Genomic DNA, 22,800 nt, shown 5'->3' with positions numbered 1-22,800 from the left:
GTTAGTAGCCCAGATCCTCTTGGGAAACCAACTTAGGAAAGCAAGCAATTGGAATGCCTGATACCAAATGGTGGCTAGCTCATTACCTCCCCCTTGGTTTGTGCTCTCCTCCTCCCATGCCTCACTCCTTTGGCCCCCATTCCTAATTCCCTGGGACCAAAACCCTTAATAAAATAGCAGCACAAAAGCATCTCTGTCAAGTTGTGCTTTCTGGGGAACCAAAGTTAAAACATCAAGAGGGCCCTGGCCGGTTGGCTCAGCAGTAGAGCATCGGCCCAACGTGTGGAAGTCCCAGGTTTGATTCCTGGTCAGGGCACACAAGCACCCATCTGCTTCTCCACCCTTCCCCCTCTCCTTCCTCTCTGTCTCTCTCTTCCCCTCCCACAGCCAAGACTCCTTTGGAGCAAAGTTGGCCAGGGCGCTGAGGATGGCTCCATGGCCTCTGCCACAGGCGCTAGAACAGCTCTGGTTGCAACGGGCAACAACCCAGATGGGCAGAGCATCGCCCACTAGTGGGCATGCTGGGTCGATCCCGGTGGGGCGCATGCATAATCTGTCTCTCTGCCTCCCCACTTCTCACTTCAGAAAAATACAAAAAAACAAAAAGCAGGACACCTGCACTAAAGAAATTTATAAAGATGTCATTCAGAAAGAAAATGGAAGGGAATAGCACTAGGAATTCTGGTTATCCAAATGGAGAAAGAAAATGAATTTACCTCCTTACCCGTCACTAAATCCAATCCAGTCTAAATTAAGGATTTAAGTGTTAAAAATCCAAATTTTAAAACCATTTAAAAAAATGTAGATGAGTAATTTGAGGTAGGACAGGATTCTTTAAAACAAGACAAAGTATTAACTATGAAAAACACACTTTTCTATGCTAAAACAAAAATTTCTGTTCATCACAAGGCACCACAAAGTGAAAAGACAAGACGCAAACTGAGATACCTACAACACAAGTCACTGACAAAAATGTAATATCCAAAAGGGAGCGCTAAGAAACAACAAGAAAAAGACAAACCGTTCACACAAAACAGGACCAGATTAGAGAAAATGTCTTGGCTAAGAAACAAGTGGAAAGATGCCTTAATAATCATGGAACGGGAAGAAGTCACAATCAGATCCTACTTCAAATCCATGGGACTAACGATGCCCGCTCTGCGTAGTGGCGGCCGCACGCTCACGCGGCGACCTCCGCTTCACGCGAGACTCTACCCGCCGCCAGATGTGGGCCAGGATCCGCCAGCCCTGCGCACGTGACTGGGATAGTAGACTCAAGCGTCAGGTCCCGCAAGGGCACCGCCAACATCCGCGTTGCTTAGCAACCGAGGCCACCCGGAGCGGTGCCCAGCCCTACGCCCTTCCGCCCCCGCCGCGGCCTGCCGGAAGTGACGCTCGGGGGCGGGGCGGGGCGCGGCGCGGCGGCGGCGCGGGTGGGGAAGACGGGTGGGTGCGGCTGTAGGTGATTTAAGGAGGTTTCGCCCTCCGCCTCGCTTGTGCATGACACGGGGACCACCTCTTCAGTCTATAATTGGTCTCTCCGCCTGGGCGACCCAGGCTCCCTGGAGACCCCAGCACCGAAGGACCCCTCCCGTGCTCGTGCCCACCTCCCCTTGGTATTGCAATCCACGCGCGGCCGTGCAGCGGTCTGAGTGAAAAGTCCGCCGCAGAAAGCAGGACCAGCTAGCTACGCCGGCCCTTTCGGTCGCAGAGAATCAACAGGTCCGGGTTCCGCACGCTGGACGTAAGTTGCATTGAGTTTGAGTCCGTTTCCCCCGAAGACAGGATTTAACTCCCAGTTAGGAAGCTCTACCCCATGTTGGCTTGCGCAATAGGTAAGCTAACCATTGCTAAGTATGCTCTGCAGGGTGCCGCCTGGATTGCTTGAGATTAATTAGAAACATAGTAATATTGAAACGGAATGTCTATGAAAAGTTTCTCACAGGGTCACAAGGTCATATCCTCTTGTCAGGACGTTGTTAAACAAACTAGCAAAGTAACCCAGAGCTGAGCTGATACTTACTCATTTGTATAGCCAGTCTTAACAAAAGCAGGAGAGTTTAAAAGGAAAGAAAACACCGTTGATCTGTGAGAGTTCCCAGCTCCTCCCTGAACTGAATGGCTGAGAGCTAACAAGGAGAGTTTGCCCTTGAGCAGAATAAGTTAGCAGGGTAGGCAGTTGTGATTACTTGCTGTTCCTTAAGAAACCCTGTGATTTCAACTGAGGGCTTTATGTTTTGTGCTCATCTCCCAAGTACTGGCTACCAAAGTCTTTCTAATGCCCCCTCCAGATTACACCACTTCTTTCTTTTCTTTTTTTTTTTAATTTATTGATTGATTTGAGAGAGAGAGAGAGAGAAACATTGATTTGCTCCACTTATTTATGCATTCAGAGTTGATTCTTAGATGTGCCCTGATCTGGGATCGAACCCTCACCTTGGCATGTCGGGATGAGGCTCTGGCTTTGCAGCAGGGACCTGCAATATTTCTTTTATTGCTGATTCACAGGGACCATACAGCAGCTTAGGTGATTCAACACACACTGTGTCTGCTCAGTGCCAGGCACAGTTCTAGGTGCTGAGGAAACAGCACTCAACAAAAAACAGCTCTCCTGTCTTCAAGGAACTTGGTTCTACAGGGGGATGCAGGTAACAAAAAAGATAAGCAAAATATGGATCAGGCTAAGAAAAAATAGAGCAGGGAGGATGAAATAAAGGAAATGACCCTGGTATCAAGTGGACATTTATTAGGGCATTTTACCAGTTTTCTGGTTCCTTGTTGCATTGATTGGAGTGCTTTTGGCTTCAAGTACCAAAAATCCATCAAAACTAGTTCAACCTTTGGAGAGATTCCACTGGCTTTCCTACAGGGAAGTCCAGGGGACCAGGAATAGATGGGGCACTGGGCTTAAATGAGACCATTAGGATTTGGTAATGTGGTCTGTGGGGGGGTCTTAGCCCCCTAGTCTCTTACATACCTTTTTCTTTGTCCTGTTTTTATCTGTGTTGTTTTTTTTCTCAGGTTCCTGCCTTCATTCCACTTACTTGTATTAGTTATCTGTCATTGTGTAATAAATCAACACAAAGTTTAATGGGTTTCTTGATGTAAGAATGTCCAAACCTCTAGAGAACATTAATAAGAGTTTATGTGAGGCTGACCTGTGTTGGCACAGTGGACAGAGCATCAACCTGGGACACTGAGGCCCCAGGTTTGAAGCCCTGATGTCCCCGGCTTGAGCATTGGATCATTGACATGATCCCATGGTTGCTGGCTTGAGCAAAGGGTCGCTGGCACAGCTGGAGCGCCCCCCCACCCCCAATCAAGGCACAGATGAGAAGCAATCAGTGAACAACTAAAGTGCTGCAACTACGAGTTGATGCTTCTCTCTCTCCCTTCCTCTCTCTCTTCTTCTCTTTCTCTCTCCCTCCCCTCCTTTCCCCCCATCCCTCTCTCCCTCCTTGACTTCCTCTCTCTCTCTCTCACACACACACGAAAAGAGTTTATTTGAGCCAAAACCGACAATAATTGCTAGAAAGGAAGATCTCAAAAGCCCCAGAAAATAACAGTTTGCAGTTTCTTTTATGCATTTGAGATTAAGGAGAGAACGGGAGGAAGATTATGTGAAGGTGGGAGAAAGCTCAGTGGGGATCGGATTGCAGTATAGCAAAGATTATAGCTAAGATTGGGTGTTGAGAGTGGTCACGATTTCGAAGGAGGGGTCTGAAAGGAGGCATTTCAAAAATATGCTAACCTACATGCACAAAAATAATGGGCAGGGCTAGCTTAGAAATCTTTCCCTGAAGAAATTATCTGCCTTGGGTGTGGCTATCCACCATGACCTACTCAGATAGGAATTTATGATTTATTACTTTTTTTTCTTCCACAAATTTAAACACTTACTATCTCAGATTCTGTGAGGCAGGCATTCAGGAGTGGCTTGGTTGGATGATTATGATTTATCACCTGTGAATGGAGCAATGTGAAAGGGAAGGTTAAGCATTATGGGAGTAACTAGTAGATGAAAACAGGCGGAGGAACAGTGTGTACAGAAGATCAGCAATGTGACTAGGGGAACAGATGTTGGACAAAGGGTTTGGGGAGAGGTGACGCTAGAGGTAGGCAAGAGCCAGGTGGTGGAAAGACCGGGAGCCGAACCGGGGTGTCTGAGCTTTGTCCTAAAGTTGTGAGTGGTCCTTCAAGAGTTTTTAAACAGGGAAATGACACAATCAGGAGATATTTTAGAACGCTGTCTCTGACTGTAGCTTCTAGGAAAGACGATTTGAGAGGACTGCAGAAATCCAGGTAAGAAGCTATAAAAATAAGACAATGCAGTGGCCATTGGGAGCTAAAGTGAAGAGATAAGTTAGAATCTACAGAATTTGTTGGATGTTTCAAAACTTACTGTGCGTCTCACTCAAACGTGGTCTGTATAAAGCCCATGGATTTAGTGAATTTTGTTCTCACTCTCACTTTGTAAAGTCATGGAGATTAAGTTGTCTGGATGTGATGATGTCAGAAAGGTGGGGGAGGAGAGGTTACCAATTCCTAACTGAATAACCAAGAAGTAGATGTTGAGAGATCAAGTGACATAAATAAAGTGGGGCAAAATTTTAGGAGCCGGAGATGGGGACTGGGGAGAAGTATGCTGGCTTATAGATGAAGATGACCGGCTGCGTGTGCTGATTGTTGAACCTGAGTAATGGGTACATAGGCTGGTGGCCTCTGTCTACTTTTGTGAATATTTAAACATTTAAGTAAAAAAAGTTTTTTTAAATAATGATTAAAAAGGAAGTGAGTTGGAGTTAAGGCCTACTTGCGGTGTTGATCAAGTGATCAAGTAAGAGTTATACATTATCAGCCTGACCTGTGGTGGCACAGTGGATAAAAAAAGCGTCGGCCTGGAAATGCTGAGGTCGCCGGTTCGAAACCCTGGGCTTGCCTGGTCAAGGCACATATGGGAGTTGATGCTTCCAGCTCCTCCCCCCTTCTCTCTCTCTGTCTCTCTCTCCTCTCTTTCCCTCTCTTTCTCTCTCTCCTCTCTAAAAATGAATAATAAAAAAAAAAAGAGTTATACATTATCTTTTTTTTTTTTTAAGATTTTCTTTATTTATTATAGAGAAGGGGGGGGAGCAGGAAGCATCAACTCCCATATGTGCCTTGACCAGGCAAGCCCAGGGTTTTGAACCAGCAACCTCAGTATTTCCAGGTTGACGCTTTATCCACTGTGCCACCACAGGTCAGGCTACATTATCTTTTTGAGAGTTTTTGCTTTTCCACTGCCCTTAATGTAAGGACAAAAGCAGCACTGATTTCAGGGGGAGTCAAAGGAAGTAAAACCTGGCTTAGAATTCAGGAAAAAGGCTCACTCGGTGTTATTTTCTGGACTAACCAGCACAACTTGTCTGAAATGCAGATAAATATTCCTCAGCTTATTTTTAGGAGGTACTGTGAACTATCCTCAGTTACTTTAAAAGTTTTGTACTTGGGCCCTGGCCAGAATGCTCAGTTGGTTAGAGTATTGTCCCAATGCACAACGGTTGCCAGTTCTATCACTGATCAGGACACATACAGAAACAATTTTTTTTTAAAGTTTTTCACTGCCTGACTAGTAGTGGTGCAGTGGATAGAACATTGACCTGGGATGCTGAGGTCCCAGGTTTGAAACCCTAAGGTTGTGGGCTTGAGTGAGGACTCATCCAGCTTGAGCGCAGGGTCACTGGCTTGAGCACAGAATCATCAACATGACCCATGGTTGCTGACTTTAAGCCCAAGGTCACTGGCTTGAGCACAGGATCATCAACATGTCCCATGGTTGCTGACTTTAAGCCCAAGGTCACTGGCTTGAGCGCAGGATCATCAACATGACCCATGGTTGCTGACTTTAAGCCCAAGGTCACTTGGCTTGAGCAGGGGGCCCCTGGCTCGGCTGGAGCCCCCTGGTCAAGGCACATATGAGAAGCAATCAGTGAACAACTGAAGTGCCCAACTACAAATTGATGCTTCTCATCTCTCCCTTCCTGTTCTTATTTCTTTCTCTCTCTCTCTTCCTCTTCTCTCTCAAAAATATAAAGTTTTGCACTTGTGTAAAAGGATTGTGTTTTGAGGTCTGTGAGTGCTACTGACTGCACATACTGTGATGCACTTGCCTTTATCCAGATACCATGACCGGTTTGCTCCCTGTTCAGGACACATGCAGAAACAGATCAATGTTTCTGTCTCTCTCTCTCTCTCTCTTTCCTTCCCTCCCTCCACCTCCTCTCTCTAAAATCATGAATAAATTTTTTTTAAAAGAAAATATAAGGTCTATAGGAAAGTTCTGTCCGTTTCTATCACAAGTTTCAACACGTAAGCACATGTTTATTTGGCGCATGTGTGCCTCTCTATTTTTATCACTTAATGTATACATAGTGACATAGCAAATTAACTAAAACAAAGTTGATTCATGTTAGTCTTATGTGTGAAGCAATAGTGTACCCATGGCTACTGCTAAAGTTTCATTTACACCACTGTAACTTTTACAAATTTCAACAAGGAAGAAATGCTACAGAAGCATGTCTGTCGCATCCACCATATTCCTCAGACTTAGCACCCTCCGACTATCACTTGTTTTAGTCCTTACAAAATTTTTTGAAGGGCAAAAAATTCAAAAATGAAGAAGATATCAAACAAGCACTGGTTCAATTTTTTTGTATTTTTCTGAAGCTAGAAACGTGGAGGCAGTCAGACAGACTCCCGCATGTGCCCTACCGGGATCGGGGGCAATGCTCTGCCCATCTGGGGCATCTCGACCAGAGCCATTCTAGCGACTGAGGCAGAAGCCATGGAGCCATCCTTAGCGCCTGGGCCATCTTTGCTCCAATGGAGCCTTGGCTATGGGAGGGGAAGAGAGAGACAGAGAGGAAGGAGAGGGGGAGGGGTGGAGAAGCAGATGGACGCTTCTCCTGTGTGCCCTGGCCGGGAATCGAACCCAGGACTTCTGCACACCAGGCCGACGCTCTACCACTGAGCCAACCGGCCAGGGCCTTGGTTCAATTTTTTGCATCAAAAGATAAAACATTTTTCAAAAATGGGATATACAAATTGCCCTCACGCTGGCAAGAAATCGTTAATAATAATAGCAATTATATTATTTAATAAAGTTTATTGATGGTAAGAAAAATTTATATTTTGTTTTATTCCAAAAATGGACAGAACTTTCCGGTAGACCTTATAAAATCAATATTTCTTGGCCTGACCTGTGGTGGCGCAGTGGATAAAGCGTCTACCTGAAAATGCTGAGGTCGCCGGTTCAAAACCCTGGGCTTGCCTGGTCAAGGCACATATGGGAGTTGATGCTTCCAGCTCCTCCACCCCTTCTCTCTCTCTGTCTCTCCTCTCTCTCTCGCTCTCTGTCTCTCCCTCTCCTCTCTAAAATGAATAAATAAAATTTTTTTTAAAAAATCAATATTTCTTACTGTTAAGTCATTGCACAAGCTAAGTGGATAAGGCGATTTAATAAAACAATACAAATGCCCAGTGAATACTGTAGTCCTTCCTTTATTCATAGGGGTACATTCCAAGACCCCCAGTGAATTCTTCCTTTAAAATATGATCAAGGGCCTGTTCTTTCTTTTGGGCTTATTTGCTTGGTGAAGAACAAAAATAGTTGTTCAGCTGTACACTGTAAACAGCTGAACACTGTAGCTGTCATTGTCTGACTTTTGCATTGCTCAGCTGAAAATCCAGTACTGCCCAGTTGGATATTGTGGGTGTCTTTCCAGTACCCATGTAGAACTGCTATCAGAATACTTGGGCCACTCTTGGCCATGACACAGGCCTCCTAATGTGAAAGACATTCTTAAGCCATGCTTGTATATAACTGCCAGCTTTCGGGTCAAGCATTTAACCACACTTGATAAAAGATCGATTAATGATTACAGATCGTGAAGTCTATGCAAGAGTCTGTGTGGTGTGAAGAGAATGACCGTGCCTTATCACATTCATCCTCTTGTCCAGGCTTCCATGAAGCTCTCTCCCCTTCGTGTAACTGGCACTTACTGAGTGTCAGCTACGTGTTTGGCACAGGGGATGTGACACAAGTCCCTCTGCCGTAAATAGCTCTCAGTCAGCTGCAGGATGGATATCATTAGTGCTTTGAAAGAAAAAGACCCAAGTTGTCTGGGGCGAAAGGTGGCTAAGCCCAGATCAGTCGTGCTCACACAGGGCTTGATGCTGCTCGAGCTGAGGTTCGAGGACTGAGAGACAGGGCTTCCCGGCGGGAGAACGAGCAAATGGAGTGTTGAAAATAGCCCTGGCCGGATGGTTCAGTTGGTTGGAGCGTTGTCCCCACACGCAGAGGTTATAGGTTTGATCCCCGGTCAGGGCACATGCAGAAACAGATTGATGTTTCTGTCTTTCTCTCACTCCCCCCTTCTCTCTCTAAAATCAATAAGTAAATTCTTTTTTTTAAAAAATCAATTTTTTCAGAGAGAGAGAGGGATAGACAGGGACAGACAGACAGGAACGGAGATAGATGAGAAGCATCAATCATTAGTTTTTCATTGCGCGTTGCAACACCTTAGTTGTTCATTGATTGCTTTCTCATATGTGCCTTGACCGCGGGCCTTCAGCAGACCGAGTAACCCCTTGCTAGAGACAGCAACCTTGGGTTCAAGCTGGTGAGCTTTTTGCTCAAACCAGACGAGCCCGCGCTCAATCTGGCGACCTCGGGGTCTCGAACTTGGGTCCTCTGCATCTCAGTCCAATGCTCTATCCACTGCGCCACCGCCTGGTCAGGCAATATTTCTTACTATCAAGTCATACCACAAGCTAAGTGGACAAGGCAATTTAATAGAACAATACAAATGCCCAATGAATACTGTAGTCCCCCCTTATTCACAGGGGTACATTCTAAGACCCCCAGTGAATACCTAAAACCACAGATAGTACCAAACCCTGTATGTACTATGTTTTTTCCTTTACGTACATACCTATGTTGAAGTTTTACTTATAAATTAGGCACAGTAAGAGGAAAACAATAAAATAGACCAGTTATAATAATATACTGTAGTAAATTATATGCATTTGGTCACTTGCCATTTAGTATTTTCAGACCGTGGTTGATCAGGAGCAACTGAAACCTTAGATAAAGGGGGAATACTTACTGTACATGACCAGATACTATATAATAATTGTTTTTCAGAAAATAGTCTCACTGGGAGTTCATTATGGGCAAGAGTCCCCCAAAAGAAAGCAAGAAATCTCACCCAGACCGTAAGAGTGATTTTTTGTTAATTTATTGATTTTAGCCAGGGAAGGAGGAGGGGGAGGGAGAGAGACAGACAGACAGAAACATCAATCTGTTCCTGTATGTGCCCAGACCAGGGATTGAACCAGCAACCTCTGTGCTTCAGATCGACGCTCTCACCAACCGAGCTGTCTGACCAGGGCCTGTAAGAGTGACTTTTGACCTCATCAATATGTAATGTTAGAGTGGTGAGGTTATCTTTTCATTTTTTTTAAGCCATTGACGAAATTTTCAGTTTATGTTACTAGTTGGTGAAACTAGATAGTAATGTTAATCTATAATCAGAGCTTTTCCCTAAGTGTTCTTTACATATTTTCTCCTTTAAAAAAAATACTGCCTGGTCCTGGCCGGTTGGCTCAGTGGTAGAGTGTTGGCCTGGCGTGCAGAAGTCCCGGGTTCGATTCCCGGCCAGGGCACACAGGAGAAGCGCCCATCTGCTTCTCCACCCCTCCCCCTCTCTTTCCTCTCTTCCCCTCCCGCAGCAGAGGCTCCATTGGAGCAAAAGATGGCCCGGGCACTGGGGATGGCTACATGGCCTCTGCCGGAGGCGCTAGAGTGGCTCTGGTCGCGACAGGGCAATGTCCCGGATGGGCAGAGCATCGCCTCCTAGTGGGCATGCCGGGTGGATCCCGGTCGGGCGCATGCGGGAGTCTGTCTGACTGCCTCCCTGTTTCTAGCTTCAGAAAAAAAACAAAAAACTGCCTGATCTGTGGATAGAGCATCCACCTGGAATGCTGAGGTCGCTGGTTTGAAACCCCAGGCTTGCCCAGCCAAGGCACATACAAGAAGCAACTACTTATACAAAATGCTTCCTGCTCATCCCCACCCTCTTTCTCTCTTTCGCCAATCTCTTTAAAAAAAATCAATGAATAAATTTTTTTTTAATTAAGTGAGAGGCGGGGAGCCACAGACAGACTCCTGCATGCACCCCAACTGGGATCCACCCAGCAACCGCCTTCTGGGGCCAATGCTCGAATCAACTGAGCTATCCTCAGTGCCTGGCTGAAACTCTAACCAATTGCCACTGGCTGTGGGAAGGGAAGAGGGAGAGAAGGGGGGGAGGAGAGAAGCAGATGGTCGCTTCTCATATGTGCCCTGATCTGGATCAAACCCAGGATGTCCATATGCCAGGCCAGTGCTCTATCCACTGAACCAACTGGCCAGGGCCACTTATCATGTTTGTTTGTTTTTTTCACTTATGTTTTTAAAACACGTTTTATGCATTCAGTGCACAGAGCATTATTGGAGGGAGCCATAAGAAATTGCTAATATGCCCCCCTTCTTGAGCATATAAATGGAATCATAATAGGTGGCCTGTGTGTCTGGATTGCTTCCCTGAGCATAAGTGGTTTCAGGGTTCCTCCATGTTGTAGTGTCTGGGTGCTTCGTTCCTGTCATGGCCGAACATCCTGTTGTGCAGCATTACCACGTTTTGCTTATCTGTTCATCTGTTGATGGACATTTGGGTTATGAATAATGAAGCTATTAGTATTTGTTTACAAGTCTTTGGGTGAGTCTGTTTTCATCTCTTTGGGGTTAGAAGTGGAATCGCTGGAGCATGTGGCAATTCTGTTAACTCTTGAGGAACTGCCAGACTTTTTTTTTTTTTTTTGCATTTTTCCAAAGCTGGAAATGGGGAGGCAGTCAGACAGACTCCCGCATGCGCCCGACCGGGATCCACCCGGCATGCCCACCAGGGGGAGATGCTCTGCCCCTTTGGGGCATCGCTCTGTTGCATCCAGAGCCATTCTAGTGCCTGAGGCAGAGGCCACAGAGCCATCCCCAGAGCCCGGGCCATCTTTGCTGCAATGGAGCCTTGGCTGTGGGAGGGGAAGAGAGAGACAGAGAGGAAGGAGAGGGGGAGGGGTGGAGAAGCAGATGGGCGCTTCTCCTGTGTGCCCTGGCCGGGAATCGAACCCGGGACTCCTGCACGCCAGGCCGATGCTCTACCACTGAGCCAACCGGCCAGGGCCAGAGGAACTGCCAGACTTTTCCACGTCGGTTCATCATTTTCCATTTTCACCAGCAATGTAGAAGGGTCCCAGTTTTTCCACATTTTCACCAACACTTGTCATTTTAAAATTTTTTTTATTAAAGCTACCCCAGTGGATGTATACGCAGGGTTTTTTTGTTTTGTTTTGTTTTTTACAGGGACAGAGAGAGAGTCAGAGAGAGAGACAGGGACAGTAAGGAACGGAGAGAGATGAGAAGCATCAATCATCAGTTTTTTGTTGCAACACCTTAGTTGTTCAGTGATTGCTCTCATATGTGCCTTGACTGCGGGCCTTCAGCAGACTGAGTAACCCCTTCTCAAGCCAGCGACCTTGGGTCCAAGCTGGTGAGCTTTGCTCAAACCAGATGAGCCTGCGCTCAAGCTGGTGACCTCAGGGTCTCAAACCTGGGTCCTCTGCGTCCTAGTCCGACGCTCTATCCACTACGCCACTGCCTGGTCAGGCAGCAGGGTTCTTAATAAATTTTTTTAAGGTTTTATTTATTCATTTTATTTTATTTTTTATTTTTTTCATTTTTCTGAAGCTGGAAACAGGGAGAGACAGTCAGACAGACTCCCGCATGCACCCGACCGGGATCCACCCGGCACGCCCACCATGGGGCGATGCTCTGCCCACCAGGGGGCGATGCTCTGCCCATCCTGGGCGTCGCCATGTTGCGACCAGAGCCACTCTAGCGCCTGATGCAGAGACCACAGAGCCATCCCCAGTGCCCGGGCCATCTTTGCTCCAATGGAGCCTTGGCTGCGGGAGGGAAGAGAGATACAGAGAAGAAAGCGCGGCGGAGGGGTGGAGAAGCAAATGGGCGCTTCTCCTGTGTGCCCTGGCCGGGAATCGAACCCGGGTCCTCCGCACGCTAGGCCGACGCTCTACCGCTGAGCCAACTGGCCAGGGCTATTTATTCATTTTAGAGAGAGAAGGGGGAGGAGCAGAAGCATCAACTCATAGTTGCTTCCTGCATATGCCTTGACCGGGCAAGCCCACCTGAACGTTCCAGGTCGACTTTCTTTTTTTTTTTTTCTTTTCTTTCTTTTTTTTTTTTTTTTTTTTTTAATTTTTCTTTATTTATTTTTTACAGTGACAGAGAGAGAGTCAGAGAGAGGAATAGACAGGGACAGACAGGAACGGAGATAGATGAGAAGCATCAATCATTAGTTTTTCATTGCGCGTTGCAACACCTTAGTTGTTCATTGATTGCTTTCTCATATGTGCCTTGGCCGCGGGCCTTCAGCAAACCGAGTAACCCCTGGCTGGAGCCAGTGACCTTGGGTTCAAGCTGGTGGGATTTTTTTTTGCTCAAACCAGATGAGCCCACGCTCAAGCTGGCGACCTCGGGGTCTTGAACCTGGGTCCTCTGCATCCCAGTCTGATGCTCTATCCACTGCGCCACCACCTGGTCAGGCCAGGTCGACTTTCTGCCCACTCCACTGTGCCACTGCAGGTCAGGCTCATGAAGAGCTTTTATTAAGTGAAGAAAAAAAGTCAGAATGTTAAAAGTTTATACCAAACAACCAAAAAAGAATGAAAAGTTTATACCAGAAACACCGGTCTCTTACCTCCCACCCTCCTTCACTCCATTGTTGGAGGCAGTTTCTGTTTCTTCTGGGTGTTACCTCCATCTCATTCTGGCATGTTCTCACCCATTTTGAGTCATTGACATTCTTTTTGGGTAGGTGAGGATTACAGTTCACTTTGGCCCATATGATCCCTTTCATTCTCTCAATATAATATGTTTTAGGACACTAGTTTGACTGTTTAAAAAGTATCAAAACAATTATTATCTTGCCTTATACAAGATAAAAGTTTGTTCTTTCTCGTATAATCGAGTATAAAGAACTCAAAGATTGCCTGCCCTGTGATGGCGCAGTGGATAGAGCATCAACCTGGAACGCTGAGGTCCCCGGTTCGAAACCCCAGGCTTGCCTGGTGAAGGCACCTATGAGAAGTTGTGAGTTGATGCTCCCCGCTCCTTTCCTCCGTCTCTCTCTCCTCTATCTAAAATTAATAAATAAAATCTTTAAAAATAAAAAATAGATTGATGGTGGTGGTTTCCAGCTACCAGGGACCCATGCTATTTTATCCTTTGACTTAACTGTTTTTTTGTGGGTTTTTTTTTTTTTTTAAGCGAGAGGAGGGGAGATAGTGAGACAGACTCCCACATGTGCATGGACAGACAGGATCCACCTAGCAACCCTTCATCTGGGGCCAGTGCTCCAATCAACCGAGCTATCCTTAGTGCCTGAGGGCCAATACTCGGACCAATTGAGCCACTGGCTGCAGGAGGGGAAGAGGGATGGAAGGGGGAGAGGGAGGGGAAGAGAAGCAGATGGTCGCTTCTTCTGTGTGCCCTGACCGGGGATTGAATCCAGTATGTCCGCATGCTGGGCTGACACTCTATCCACTAATCAACCCGCCAGGGCTGCTTCACTGTTTTCAAAAGTGTTTTCTATCTTATTTTCCAAGGTGGCCACTCTGGGTTTCCCCACCACACCCACCCATAGTCCAGCTGCAGAAAGGGGAACAGGGCAGGAGAGAGCTTGTTCTCCCTGAAAAGGCTCAGGAGTTATGCTTGTCCCCTGTACCCGTCCATGCAGCTGTTTACTTTCCTCCATATGACTTTTAACATATTTTACCTCTTATCAATAATAATTAGCTAGTATTTGAGTACTTCATACTTGTCAGATATTGTTCTCAATGCTTTCTATTTACTTACTAACTTAACCCTTAACACAGTCTTCTAAAGTAGATATTGTTTCCCTTTTACAGATAAGGAAACCAGGCAGGTCAGATCAAGGAGTTGCCCATTTCACATAGTGAGTAAGGGGCCAGGCTGACACTCTGTTGCTCACGTTCACTCATGACTGTTTTAACTTGGACTCCGTGACCCTCCAGGGAGCCCTACTGAGCCACTCTTTTCATCTGTACTTCTGGCCGGCAGAAGGCTGATCAGAGGTGCCCAGCCAGTGAGCTGGCAGGGCTTGGTTAATGTTTAATGTATGGTCTTATCATCAGCCCCAGCCCTGCCCTGCCCTGCAGCTCCCTAGGCTTGTCCCAGGGCCAGCAGGCAAGAAATAGCAGTGTAGAAGCCTGACCAGGTGGTGGTGCGGTGGGCAGAGTGTCAGCCTGGGACGCTGAGGACCCAGGTTGGAAACTCCAAGGTCGCCAGCTTGAGCGTGGGATCATAGACATCACCCCATGGTTGCTCACTTGAGCCCAAAGGTTGCTGGTTTGAAGCCCAAGGTTGCTGGCTTGAGCAAGGGCTCACTGGCTCAGCTGGAGCCCCTCAGTCAAGGCACATATGAGAAAGCAATCAATGAACAACTAAAGTGATGGAACTATGAGTTGATACTTCTCCTTTCTCTCCCTTCCTGTTTGTCTGTTGGTCCCTGTCTATCTCTGTCTCTCTCTGTCTGTCTCTTTCTCGTGTAAAAAAGAAAAAATAGACCTGTGGTGGCGCAGTGGATAAAGCGTCGACCTGGAAATGCTGAAGTCGCCGGTTCGAAACCCTGGGCTTGCCTGGTCAAGGCACATATGGGAGTTGATGCTTCCTGCTCCTCCCCCCTTCTCTCTCTCTCTGTCTCTCCCTCTCCTCTCTAAAATAAATAAATAATAATAAAAAAATTTAAAAAGAAAAAATAGTAGTGTGTGAAAGATGAAACTATTTCCTGTGCTGGCTCTGTACAACCAATTTGTCTTTCTGAAATAAAGACCTCCTTAGGTGGAATCGTGACCCCCTGAACATTTATTTAGCTCTTGTTTCTTGGGCTGATGGCCCGCAGTCAGCACTGCACCCATGCTGCTACGACGCTGAGAACAGCGGGACCTGGGAGGGGCTGAGCTGCAGCCCCTGACTGGCCTTGTTTACTGCTGCAGTGATCCGGAGGTAGACTGGCATGTGCGCACGATGGACAACAGCAAAGACTTAGAAGCTGAAATCCACCCCTTGAAGAACGAAGGTGGGAAATTGCAGGAGAACCTGGGAAAGCGATTGAAAAAGGAAGATAAGTTGAAAAGCACACCCCTGCAGTCCCGCCTCTCCCGGTGCCGGACGGTGGCCTTTTTCTTCTCCGTGTTCCTCTGCCTTTTGGTGGTGTTCGTGATGTCCTTCGTAATCCCGTGTCCAGACAGGCCGGTGTCCCAGGGGATGTGGAGGATCAGTTACAACACGGCGGGTGCGCGCCTCCCCCTCCCAGTGACATCCTCTCCTCCGGGTGGGTGGTGGGGGTAGCATGTGTGTCCAGCAGTCTGGAGGTCACCGTTGACAGTCCATCAGTCCTGAGTGGCTGCCAGTTCTGCGTCCACGGTTTGCCTGGAATTTGGGGGGAGCTACAAGAGCAGCCTCTTGTTAAAAATGGAAGGCCTGCCGTGGTAGCACAGCACCTGCTTTCATTTTAGGAAGGATGGGCTGAGTCAGTACAGGAAAGTGGCCCTTTTGCTCACTTTTCGGAATTGAAAAATAATGAAATAGTAACTAGCAAAAGAGATACAGAGAAGGCTGTTATGAAATGCGCATATGCAGTCGGTTTTATAATCCCTTGTTCCGGAAGTGCTCTGGCTAACCTGGTTGGCTTAGAATAAAGCACGTTGTCATTTCTCTCGTAAAATGGGCAGTCTGGAAGCTTGGCCTTTATGTAGAGCAACTAAATCAGCCGCCATCTGGGCGCTCCACTTCTTAGAGTTGCCTGTTCTTTTGTTACTATATCAAAGAAATCACTACCAAAACTCAAGTCATGAGGATTTCCCTCTGTTTTTTCTGCTGAGAGTTTTATAGTGTTAGCTCTTAAGTTTGTGTCTTTGCTCCGTTTTGAGTGCATTTTGGTGTATGCTGTAAAGTTAGGGCCCAACTTCATTGTTTTGGTGTTTGATTTTTAAACATAACAGTTTATCTTGTGAGTCCTCGAGTGAAGGGAAGGCTAGACCCTTACAAGTATAGAAATGTGGTCTCCCTCGATCCCAGGCTGATACAAGGAGGAATTCAGTCCTGAACAGAAGGTGCCCGGAACGTCCATTGTAGCACCCAGGTGTCCCGCTTGCTCCTTCCTCGAGGCCAGCCTCTGACACCGTCATCTCTCGTGTCTGTGAAGAATTGCTGGTGTTGTGAAGGGGTGTGGGAAATTGCCAGTCCCTGTGGTGATCTCTCAGTGGCAGGTTCTGCCTGGCACTAACGTCCAAGGGGCAGAGACATAGTCCCGTCAGACATGGCTGGCCCTTACAGCAGGCGTGGCCAGAAGAATGGAGTCTGGTTTTCTTTTTCAGTCACTTACGACTTTCTGGCCACAAAAGACATAAACAGGGACAGAATCCAAGATGTTCTCTTTCTTTACAAGAGCACCAATAGCAGCAACAATTTCAACCAGTCCTGTACTGATGAAGGTAAGTTTTTTTATCCACAAAAGGAAGAACTCCCTGTAGGGGCAGAAACCTTGTTCTTGCAGTGTTTGGGGAAGCAGTTGGTAGAGTTTCTGGGAACCATCATCACCCTTCTTTTACAGCAGGACTAAAAAGAGACAAGGAGGCAGGCCCCCATCCCAGCACCCACCCTGTTTGGCTGCTGACCTCCACAGGGTCAATCCTGGGGCCCCCGTGGGTCTGGGACGGGTAAGGTCCAGATACGAAGAGAGTGAGGCCAGGCGATAGGGGCTGTGGCGGGAGCGAGGTGTGCGGAAGGGCGCGGGCTGGCAGTGCGCAGGCTGCGTGCACAGCCCCACGGAGCCGGTCCTGTCTCTTCTCCAGGCTTTTCCTCGCCCTGCTCCTTCGTGGCCGCTATATCAGGGGCCAACGGCAGCCTCCTCTGGGAGAGGCCCGCAGCCCAGGATGGGGCCCTTGTTCTGTGTGGTGTCCCCCAGCTGAGAGACAGCAAGGCATCCTCCGCCTGCGTCCTCATGGACAGACCCGGTTCCTTCATCGCAGTGGACTTATTTACAGGTAGGCTGGTTCTCTGGGCGCCTCCACCTGGGCCGGCGCCGGCGTGCTCTGAGAAGGGTCAGACGGTGTGACTGGGTGAGAAGGAAGTGGGAGGAAGCCCCACGTGAGGACACGGGCACCTGGCAGTCACACGCTAAAGCTCCTCTGACATGTCACACACTGTTGGGTCTTGTCACCTCCTGTTTAAATCGTGCTTGTGGGGGCACAGCAGAACACTCTGTGGGTGGCAGAGGTGGGGAGGAGGAGCGTGGCTGCCGCGGGGCACGGAGGAAGTGGCTGCAGCCTTCTTCGGCCGCGCCCTGGGCAAGCGTGGGCCCCGTACCATGGCAGGGCAGACGTGCGCCCGCCCGTCAGTGCTCTAGACGTGAGGATGCCCCTCTCTGGGCCGACTGTCACCGGCTGTGTCTAGGCCGAGGGAATGGCCACTCATGCGTTACCAAGGTCTTGAGGACTAATGTGCCTTAACACTAGATTTGGTGGGTATTAGCATTTCCCTGACAAGTTGTGGTTTTGAGGATATAGAGGAAGATAAAGAGCAGGCTGGAAATACTTTGAGAGAGGAATCAGTATTTTAAAAAGATAAGATCATGTCTGAGTCAGAAGCTGTAACCTTAGGACCTGCAGTCCTCAGGTTAACCCTGAGCACCTTCATTCTTTCTGCGTGAAGGGCCAGGGCACAGGCCTCGCAGCCAGGGCCTTCCTGGGGGCAGAGGGTCCGTTTGTGAGCCCAGAAGCAGACGGGGGGCCTGGGGGGCCTCGGGACATGGCAAGGTGAGGTCCTGTTTATCCAGGGGAGGAGGGTCAGCTCAGCGCTGGGGGGCTCTGCAGCTCCCAGAATGAATGCGTGCACACTCGGGTACATCAGCCCTGGTCTCTTTGCAGCTGTGCACATTGGTGTTCTCAGCACTCATGCTCACACTGCCTCTGCCTTTGCGGGCTGTGCTGGAAGGGATCTGGGGCCAGCGCCCAGGGATGTGTGCTTCGTTTTAGGGGAGACCCTGTGGAGCCATCCCAGCAGCTTTGGAAGGAATGCTTCCATCCTCAGCCCTTTACTCCAGGTGCCCGACCTCGATGCTGATGGGGCCCCAGACCTGCTGGTTCTCACCCAGGAGGATGAGGAGGTACCGTAGCTCTCCCCCCGAGTCACTGCAGCCCCTGCACCGCGTGGCCCCTCTTCTCTGCTCCCTGGGCCACTTTCACTTCCCACGCAGAATTTGGGTCTGGTCACCTGTCAGGGGACTGGCCGAAGGCCCTGTGCTCTGGCACCTGCAGACCCAGTGGGCTGTCTGCAGCTTCCGGGCCTCCCCAAGGGTGGAAGTGCCCTTCCTGTTTGTGCCACTGCAGCAGGGGTGAGCTGAGGACCGGGAGGGCCTTGAACCTGGGAGACTGCCCGCTTCTCCCGGGCAGGCCACGCCCAGGTGCCTGGGATCAGATACTGTTACGTCAGAGCAGCTCTTTCCCAGATGAGGGCGTCCTGACTCCTTTCTCTGCCCCTGTGTTGCAGGTTAACAGCTACCTCTATTCAGGCAGCACCGGGCACCAGATTGGCCACCGAGGCAGCCTCGGTGTCAGCGGGACCAGTGGCTCCCTCCTTTATGTCACCAGGGCAGGCGCCCACTACATTCTTTTCGCCTGTGGTATGTTGTGCCTGCCGGGCCCCAGGAGGGCGTCACTTGTGGAGGCCACACTGGTCTCAGATGAGCCCTGCACCCTGGAGAGAGCAGAGTATGGGGAGAGCTGTGGCTGCCTTCAGGCTCGTCAGCTGCTTTTGCTCTGGGAATTCAGACTGACCATGGACAGGCTGAGAGAGCCTCAGCGGGTCCCAGCCCCGCCCCCAGGCTCGGGTGGTGGGGGCACCCTGTGCCCCTGGAAGCAGGCAGATGGGTGCGTCTCTGCCGGTCCCCCAGCAACAAGCCCTGCTGACCTGAGGCTCTTCTGTGTTCTGAGTAGCAAGTTCCCTGTGTGGCTGCTCTGTGAAGGGCGTCCACGAAAAAGTGACCGGAAGAGACAGCCCACTGAGGACAGACCCCCTCTGGGAGGACATGGTCAACAGCACCTGCCGCAAGCTGCTTCTGCACAGGTGGGTCTGGGCGGTGCCCGCAGGCCTGGCCCAGGTCCTTGGTCCTGGAGCAGCCATGCAGCCAGGGGCCTTGCTGCTGGCACGGGGAGGCCGGCCTGGGCTCAGACACAGGCACTGGGCAGACGGAAGCCGCGTGGAAACAGGGAAGGTCCCAGCAGAGCGCTCACCCTCTCTGCGTGCCCAGCGAGGCCCTTGCTTCGTGTTCTCCAGTTAGAGAGCTAAGGGCTGCCCGTGGGAGTCAGGAGGGCAGTGCCTGGGGAGGGCCCCGCTTGCAGCCTGTGTGTCTGAGCGGTGCCCCTCCCCCCTCTAGCTCTGAAGCCGTCCACTATCTGATGAGTGTTCCCGGGGAAGGCGGCGAGGACCTGCTCATTGTGAGCTCGGAGGCCTGTGTGCTGCTGGACGGGCAGAAGCTGGCCCCGCAGTGGGTCTTCAGCGCCGCCCAGGTCCTCAGGTGCGGGGTCTTTTCCAGGAACCTGCCCTGCTCTCAGGGGCCAGCTCAGCCCCCTCAAGCTTCCCGCCCAGGGCCCTGGCACACATGTCCCCAAGTGTCCCCTCACGGACACCTCTTGTGACTTACTCTTCCGTGCTCGTCTAGAAAACCCATCCTCGGCCACTACAAACCTGACAGCTCGGCTGTGCTCATTGAGAATGGAACTGGCCTCCACAGACAGGTTGGCTGCACTCCTTTTTGTGGTCCCGCCTGTCCTAGTTTGGACGGAGACAGGGCTGTGACCTGTGGGCTGAGCTGGGACAGGAGGGCCCTCGGGGGCACCTGGGCCTCATGGAGCAGCTCATTCAGGGCTGGTGCAGCTGGGGCCTGTGCCTGTGCAAGCCCACCCTCAGCGCCCCCATGCTGTCGCCCCCCCCAGATCCTGCTCCTGGACCTCAGCACCGGGGCTGTCCTGTGGAGCCAGGCCCTGCCAGGCCTCCCTGGGGCCCCGCAGTCTGCCAGCCTGCCGACCGCAGACCACCGCTCAGCATTCTTCTTCTGGGGTTCCCACGAGTTGGTCGATGCCAACCAGACGGTATGGGCAGGGCACAGCATCGAGGGATACCCCTGTCCTAGGAGCCAGCGTGGGAGACCAGGGCCTTCGGTCCCACCTTGAGGAGCTAGTTGGGTGACTGGACACGCAGATAAATGGAAGCCGTGGGAGGGTGGGCAGGACGAGGCGGCGCCCTGGTCACAGGGGAAGCCCGGACTGGGTCTACCTTGGGGACGGACAGGGGGCCTGGGAGGAAGTGGGATGTGCTGGGGATGGGGTCCAGCTGGACACTGCCCAGAAGCATGTTCAGGTTGGGGGAAGAGGAGTGGAAGGTGGGTGCAGAATTCAGACTGGCATTTTGTGGGCCCAGTGGACACAGCTCTGGCACAGTCAGGGTGTCAGTTTGCCCCAAGGCCCTGGTCGGCAAACTGCGGCTCTTTGGCCCCTTGAGTGTGGCTCTTCCACAGAATACCACGTGCAGGCCCTACCTCGATAAGGAGTGTATCTACCTATATATGATAGTTTAAGTTTAAAAAAATCTGGCTCTTGCCTGACCAGGCGGTGGCGCAGTGGATAGAGTGTCGGACTGGGATGCGAAAGACCCAGGTTCAAGACCCCAAGGTCGCCAGCTTGAGCGCGGGCTCATCTGGTTTGAGCAAAGCTCACCAGCTGGACCCAAGGTCGCTGGCTTGAGCAAGGGGTTACTCGGTCTGCTGAAGGCCCACGGTCAAGGCACTTATGAGAGGGCAATCAATGAGCAACTAAAGTGTCGCAACGAAAAACTGATGATTGATGCTTCTCATCTCTCTCTGTTCCTGTCTGTCTGTCCCTATCTATCCCTCTCTCTCTCTCTCTGTCTCTGTAAAAAAAAACAAACCTGGCTTTCAAGAGAAATTTCAGTCGTTGTACTGTTGACATCTGGCTCTGCTGACTAATGAGTTGGCTGACCACTGCCCTAAGGGATGAGCACAGCGTTGCCCAGCGGCCAGGCCAGGGCACATGGTGCCTCGGGCCACATGGGTAGATGGCTGCAGCCCTGGTGGGCCTCGTGCCTCATTGTGAGGTCCTCCCCGCAGGAACCCGGAGACACTCAGCACAGCCTGTACATGTTTCACCCCACGCTGCCTGGTGTCCTGCTGGAGCTGGCCAACGTCTCCGCCAACATCGTCGCTTTCCAAGGTGAGTGCCTCTGGGACGTGGACTTGGACCCCTCACCGGGAGGTGTGCTCTGTCTGGCCCTAAGAGACTTAAAAGCTCTGTCCCCACAGTGACCCTGTTTGAGCCGGGCCGCCACGCCGCCTGCATCCTCCTCACGGGCCCAGCCAGCCCGGACACGCCCGGCCTGGTGTCCATGGCCAAGCACAAGGTGCAGGACCTCATCCTGAGCAGCAGGGTGGTTCGCCTGACCGAGGATGGGGCCGACAGCGACGATGCCGTCCGGGACCGGCTCTCCCGTCTGCGGTACCGGAGTGAGACCTAGATGCGCAGCGGCCGGAGCACATGAGATTCTCCTGCTGAAATGGAGCATCCTGGGAAGTGGGCCTCTCGATCCCTTGGTTTCTACACTGACTCCCTACTCCTCAGCCTAGTGACGCTCTCCACAGGGCCCCCTTCAGACCCAGAGACGTGGGGAGGGAAGGGGACACCGAGTCCTCAGCCCTCAGCACGCTGTGTCCTTACACCAGTCCTCACTGTGCCCCGTCGGGCTGCGTGCTCTAAGACCGGCTGCTCTCACCGTGGCCTCCCTGCAGGAGGAGCCCAGGCCCATCCTGCAGAAGTCTCCTCCCCACTTCCCATCGAAGTTCTTCCTTCTCTTCACTGTGTCCCTGGGCTCACGGAGCTCAGAAGGTGGTGAGCCCGGGGTGGCACAGGGCAGCAGCCGAGACCAGCAGCCGTCCCAGCCGCCAGCTCTTTCCAGAGCACGGAAGAAGGGCTCTAGCATAGTTGGTGGCGACCTGCCTTGAGGAGCCCCTTTGACTCAGCCCATGAGGAGTGGGGCTTGTAGGACATGATGGGGAGCACTGCTTGTGGGTGCCTGGGTGCCCTGAGGGGGGTGCACTGTTGTGCCAGCTGCTGGGCTGTGAATTTCCCAGGGAGCTGGCCACAGGATACACACTGGGGTCATTTTGCACCTCTCAATACACTGGAGCTACTTGTCCCTCTGCAGTCCTTGCACCCTAGACGTAGCCAGCTCCCCTCCTTCCTGGTGCTTGGACATCCCTGTTACCGGTGTCACCTGATGCAAGACTCACCTCTGTGCCTTGTCGCACCCCAGGCAGCTGCACACTGTGCAGTAGCCCGGCCCGGACAGAATAAAGCAGCCTGACAACTCAGTACCACGGGAAGAAACCAGAATAAAACTTTTGCACTGGCTGATAAAGCCCCAGAGGGCATGTGCGCACCTGGTGTCTGTCTGCTCCCAAGGTGTGAGACGGGTTTGTTCCTGGCCAGGCATCTGGGATGGGGTGGGAAGGTGTCTGAGGGGGTGAGGGGGATCAGCCTATGCTTCTAAGAGTA

The 22,800-nt window shown here is 50.7% G+C and overlaps 1 protein-coding gene across 2 annotated transcripts; it reads left to right on the top strand.

Annotated features, from left to right (window-relative positions):
* The first annotated feature begins 1,411 nt into the window (after window positions 1-1,411).
* On the top strand, window positions 1,412-22,674 carry FAM234A (family with sequence similarity 234 member A). 2 transcript variants are annotated; one of them, XM_066275449.1, is made up of 12 exons: window positions 1,412-1,744; window positions 15,169-15,467; window positions 16,552-16,668; window positions 17,029-17,220; window positions 18,211-18,341; window positions 18,725-18,857; window positions 19,171-19,300; window positions 19,611-19,751; window positions 19,896-19,971; window positions 20,170-20,325; window positions 21,360-21,462; window positions 21,552-22,674. In XM_066275449.1, exons 2-12 carry the CDS (start codon window positions 15,200-15,202, stop codon window positions 21,761-21,763), a joined length of 1,659 nt encoding a protein of 552 aa, XP_066131546.1. In that variant the 5' UTR covers window positions 1,412-1,744; window positions 15,169-15,199; the 3' UTR covers window positions 21,764-22,674. The 2 variants fall into 2 exon arrangements, with proteins under 2 accessions (XP_066131546.1, XP_066131547.1); XM_066275450.1 differs by lacking the exon at window positions 1,412-1,744 and adding an exon at window positions 4,103-4,302.
* Window positions 22,675-22,800: the final 126 nt, after the last annotated feature.

Source organism: Saccopteryx bilineata, chromosome 4 (genome assembly GCF_036850765.1).
Source record: "Saccopteryx bilineata isolate mSacBil1 chromosome 4, mSacBil1_pri_phased_curated, whole genome shotgun sequence".
NCBI classification, from domain to species: Eukaryota; Metazoa; Chordata; class Mammalia; order Chiroptera; family Emballonuridae; genus Saccopteryx; species Saccopteryx bilineata.
The sequence above is the reverse complement of the archived record's forward strand: the minus strand, read 5'-3'. Positions and strand labels throughout refer to the sequence as shown.

Bases quoted from the DNA above. Each gene is read 5' to 3' on its own strand.
- FAM234A (XM_066275449.1), top strand. From the start codon at position 15,200: ATGGACAACAGCAAAGACTTAGAAGCTGAAATCCACCCCTTGAAGAAC. The intron at 18,342-18,724 runs GTACCGTAGCTC...CCTGTGTTGCAG, and splicing joins TCACCCAGGAGGATGAGGAG to GTTAACAGCTACCTCTATTC. The intron at 19,752-19,895 runs GTGCGGGGTCTT...GTGCTCGTCTAG, and splicing joins AGCGCCGCCCAGGTCCTCAG to AAAACCCATCCTCGGCCACT.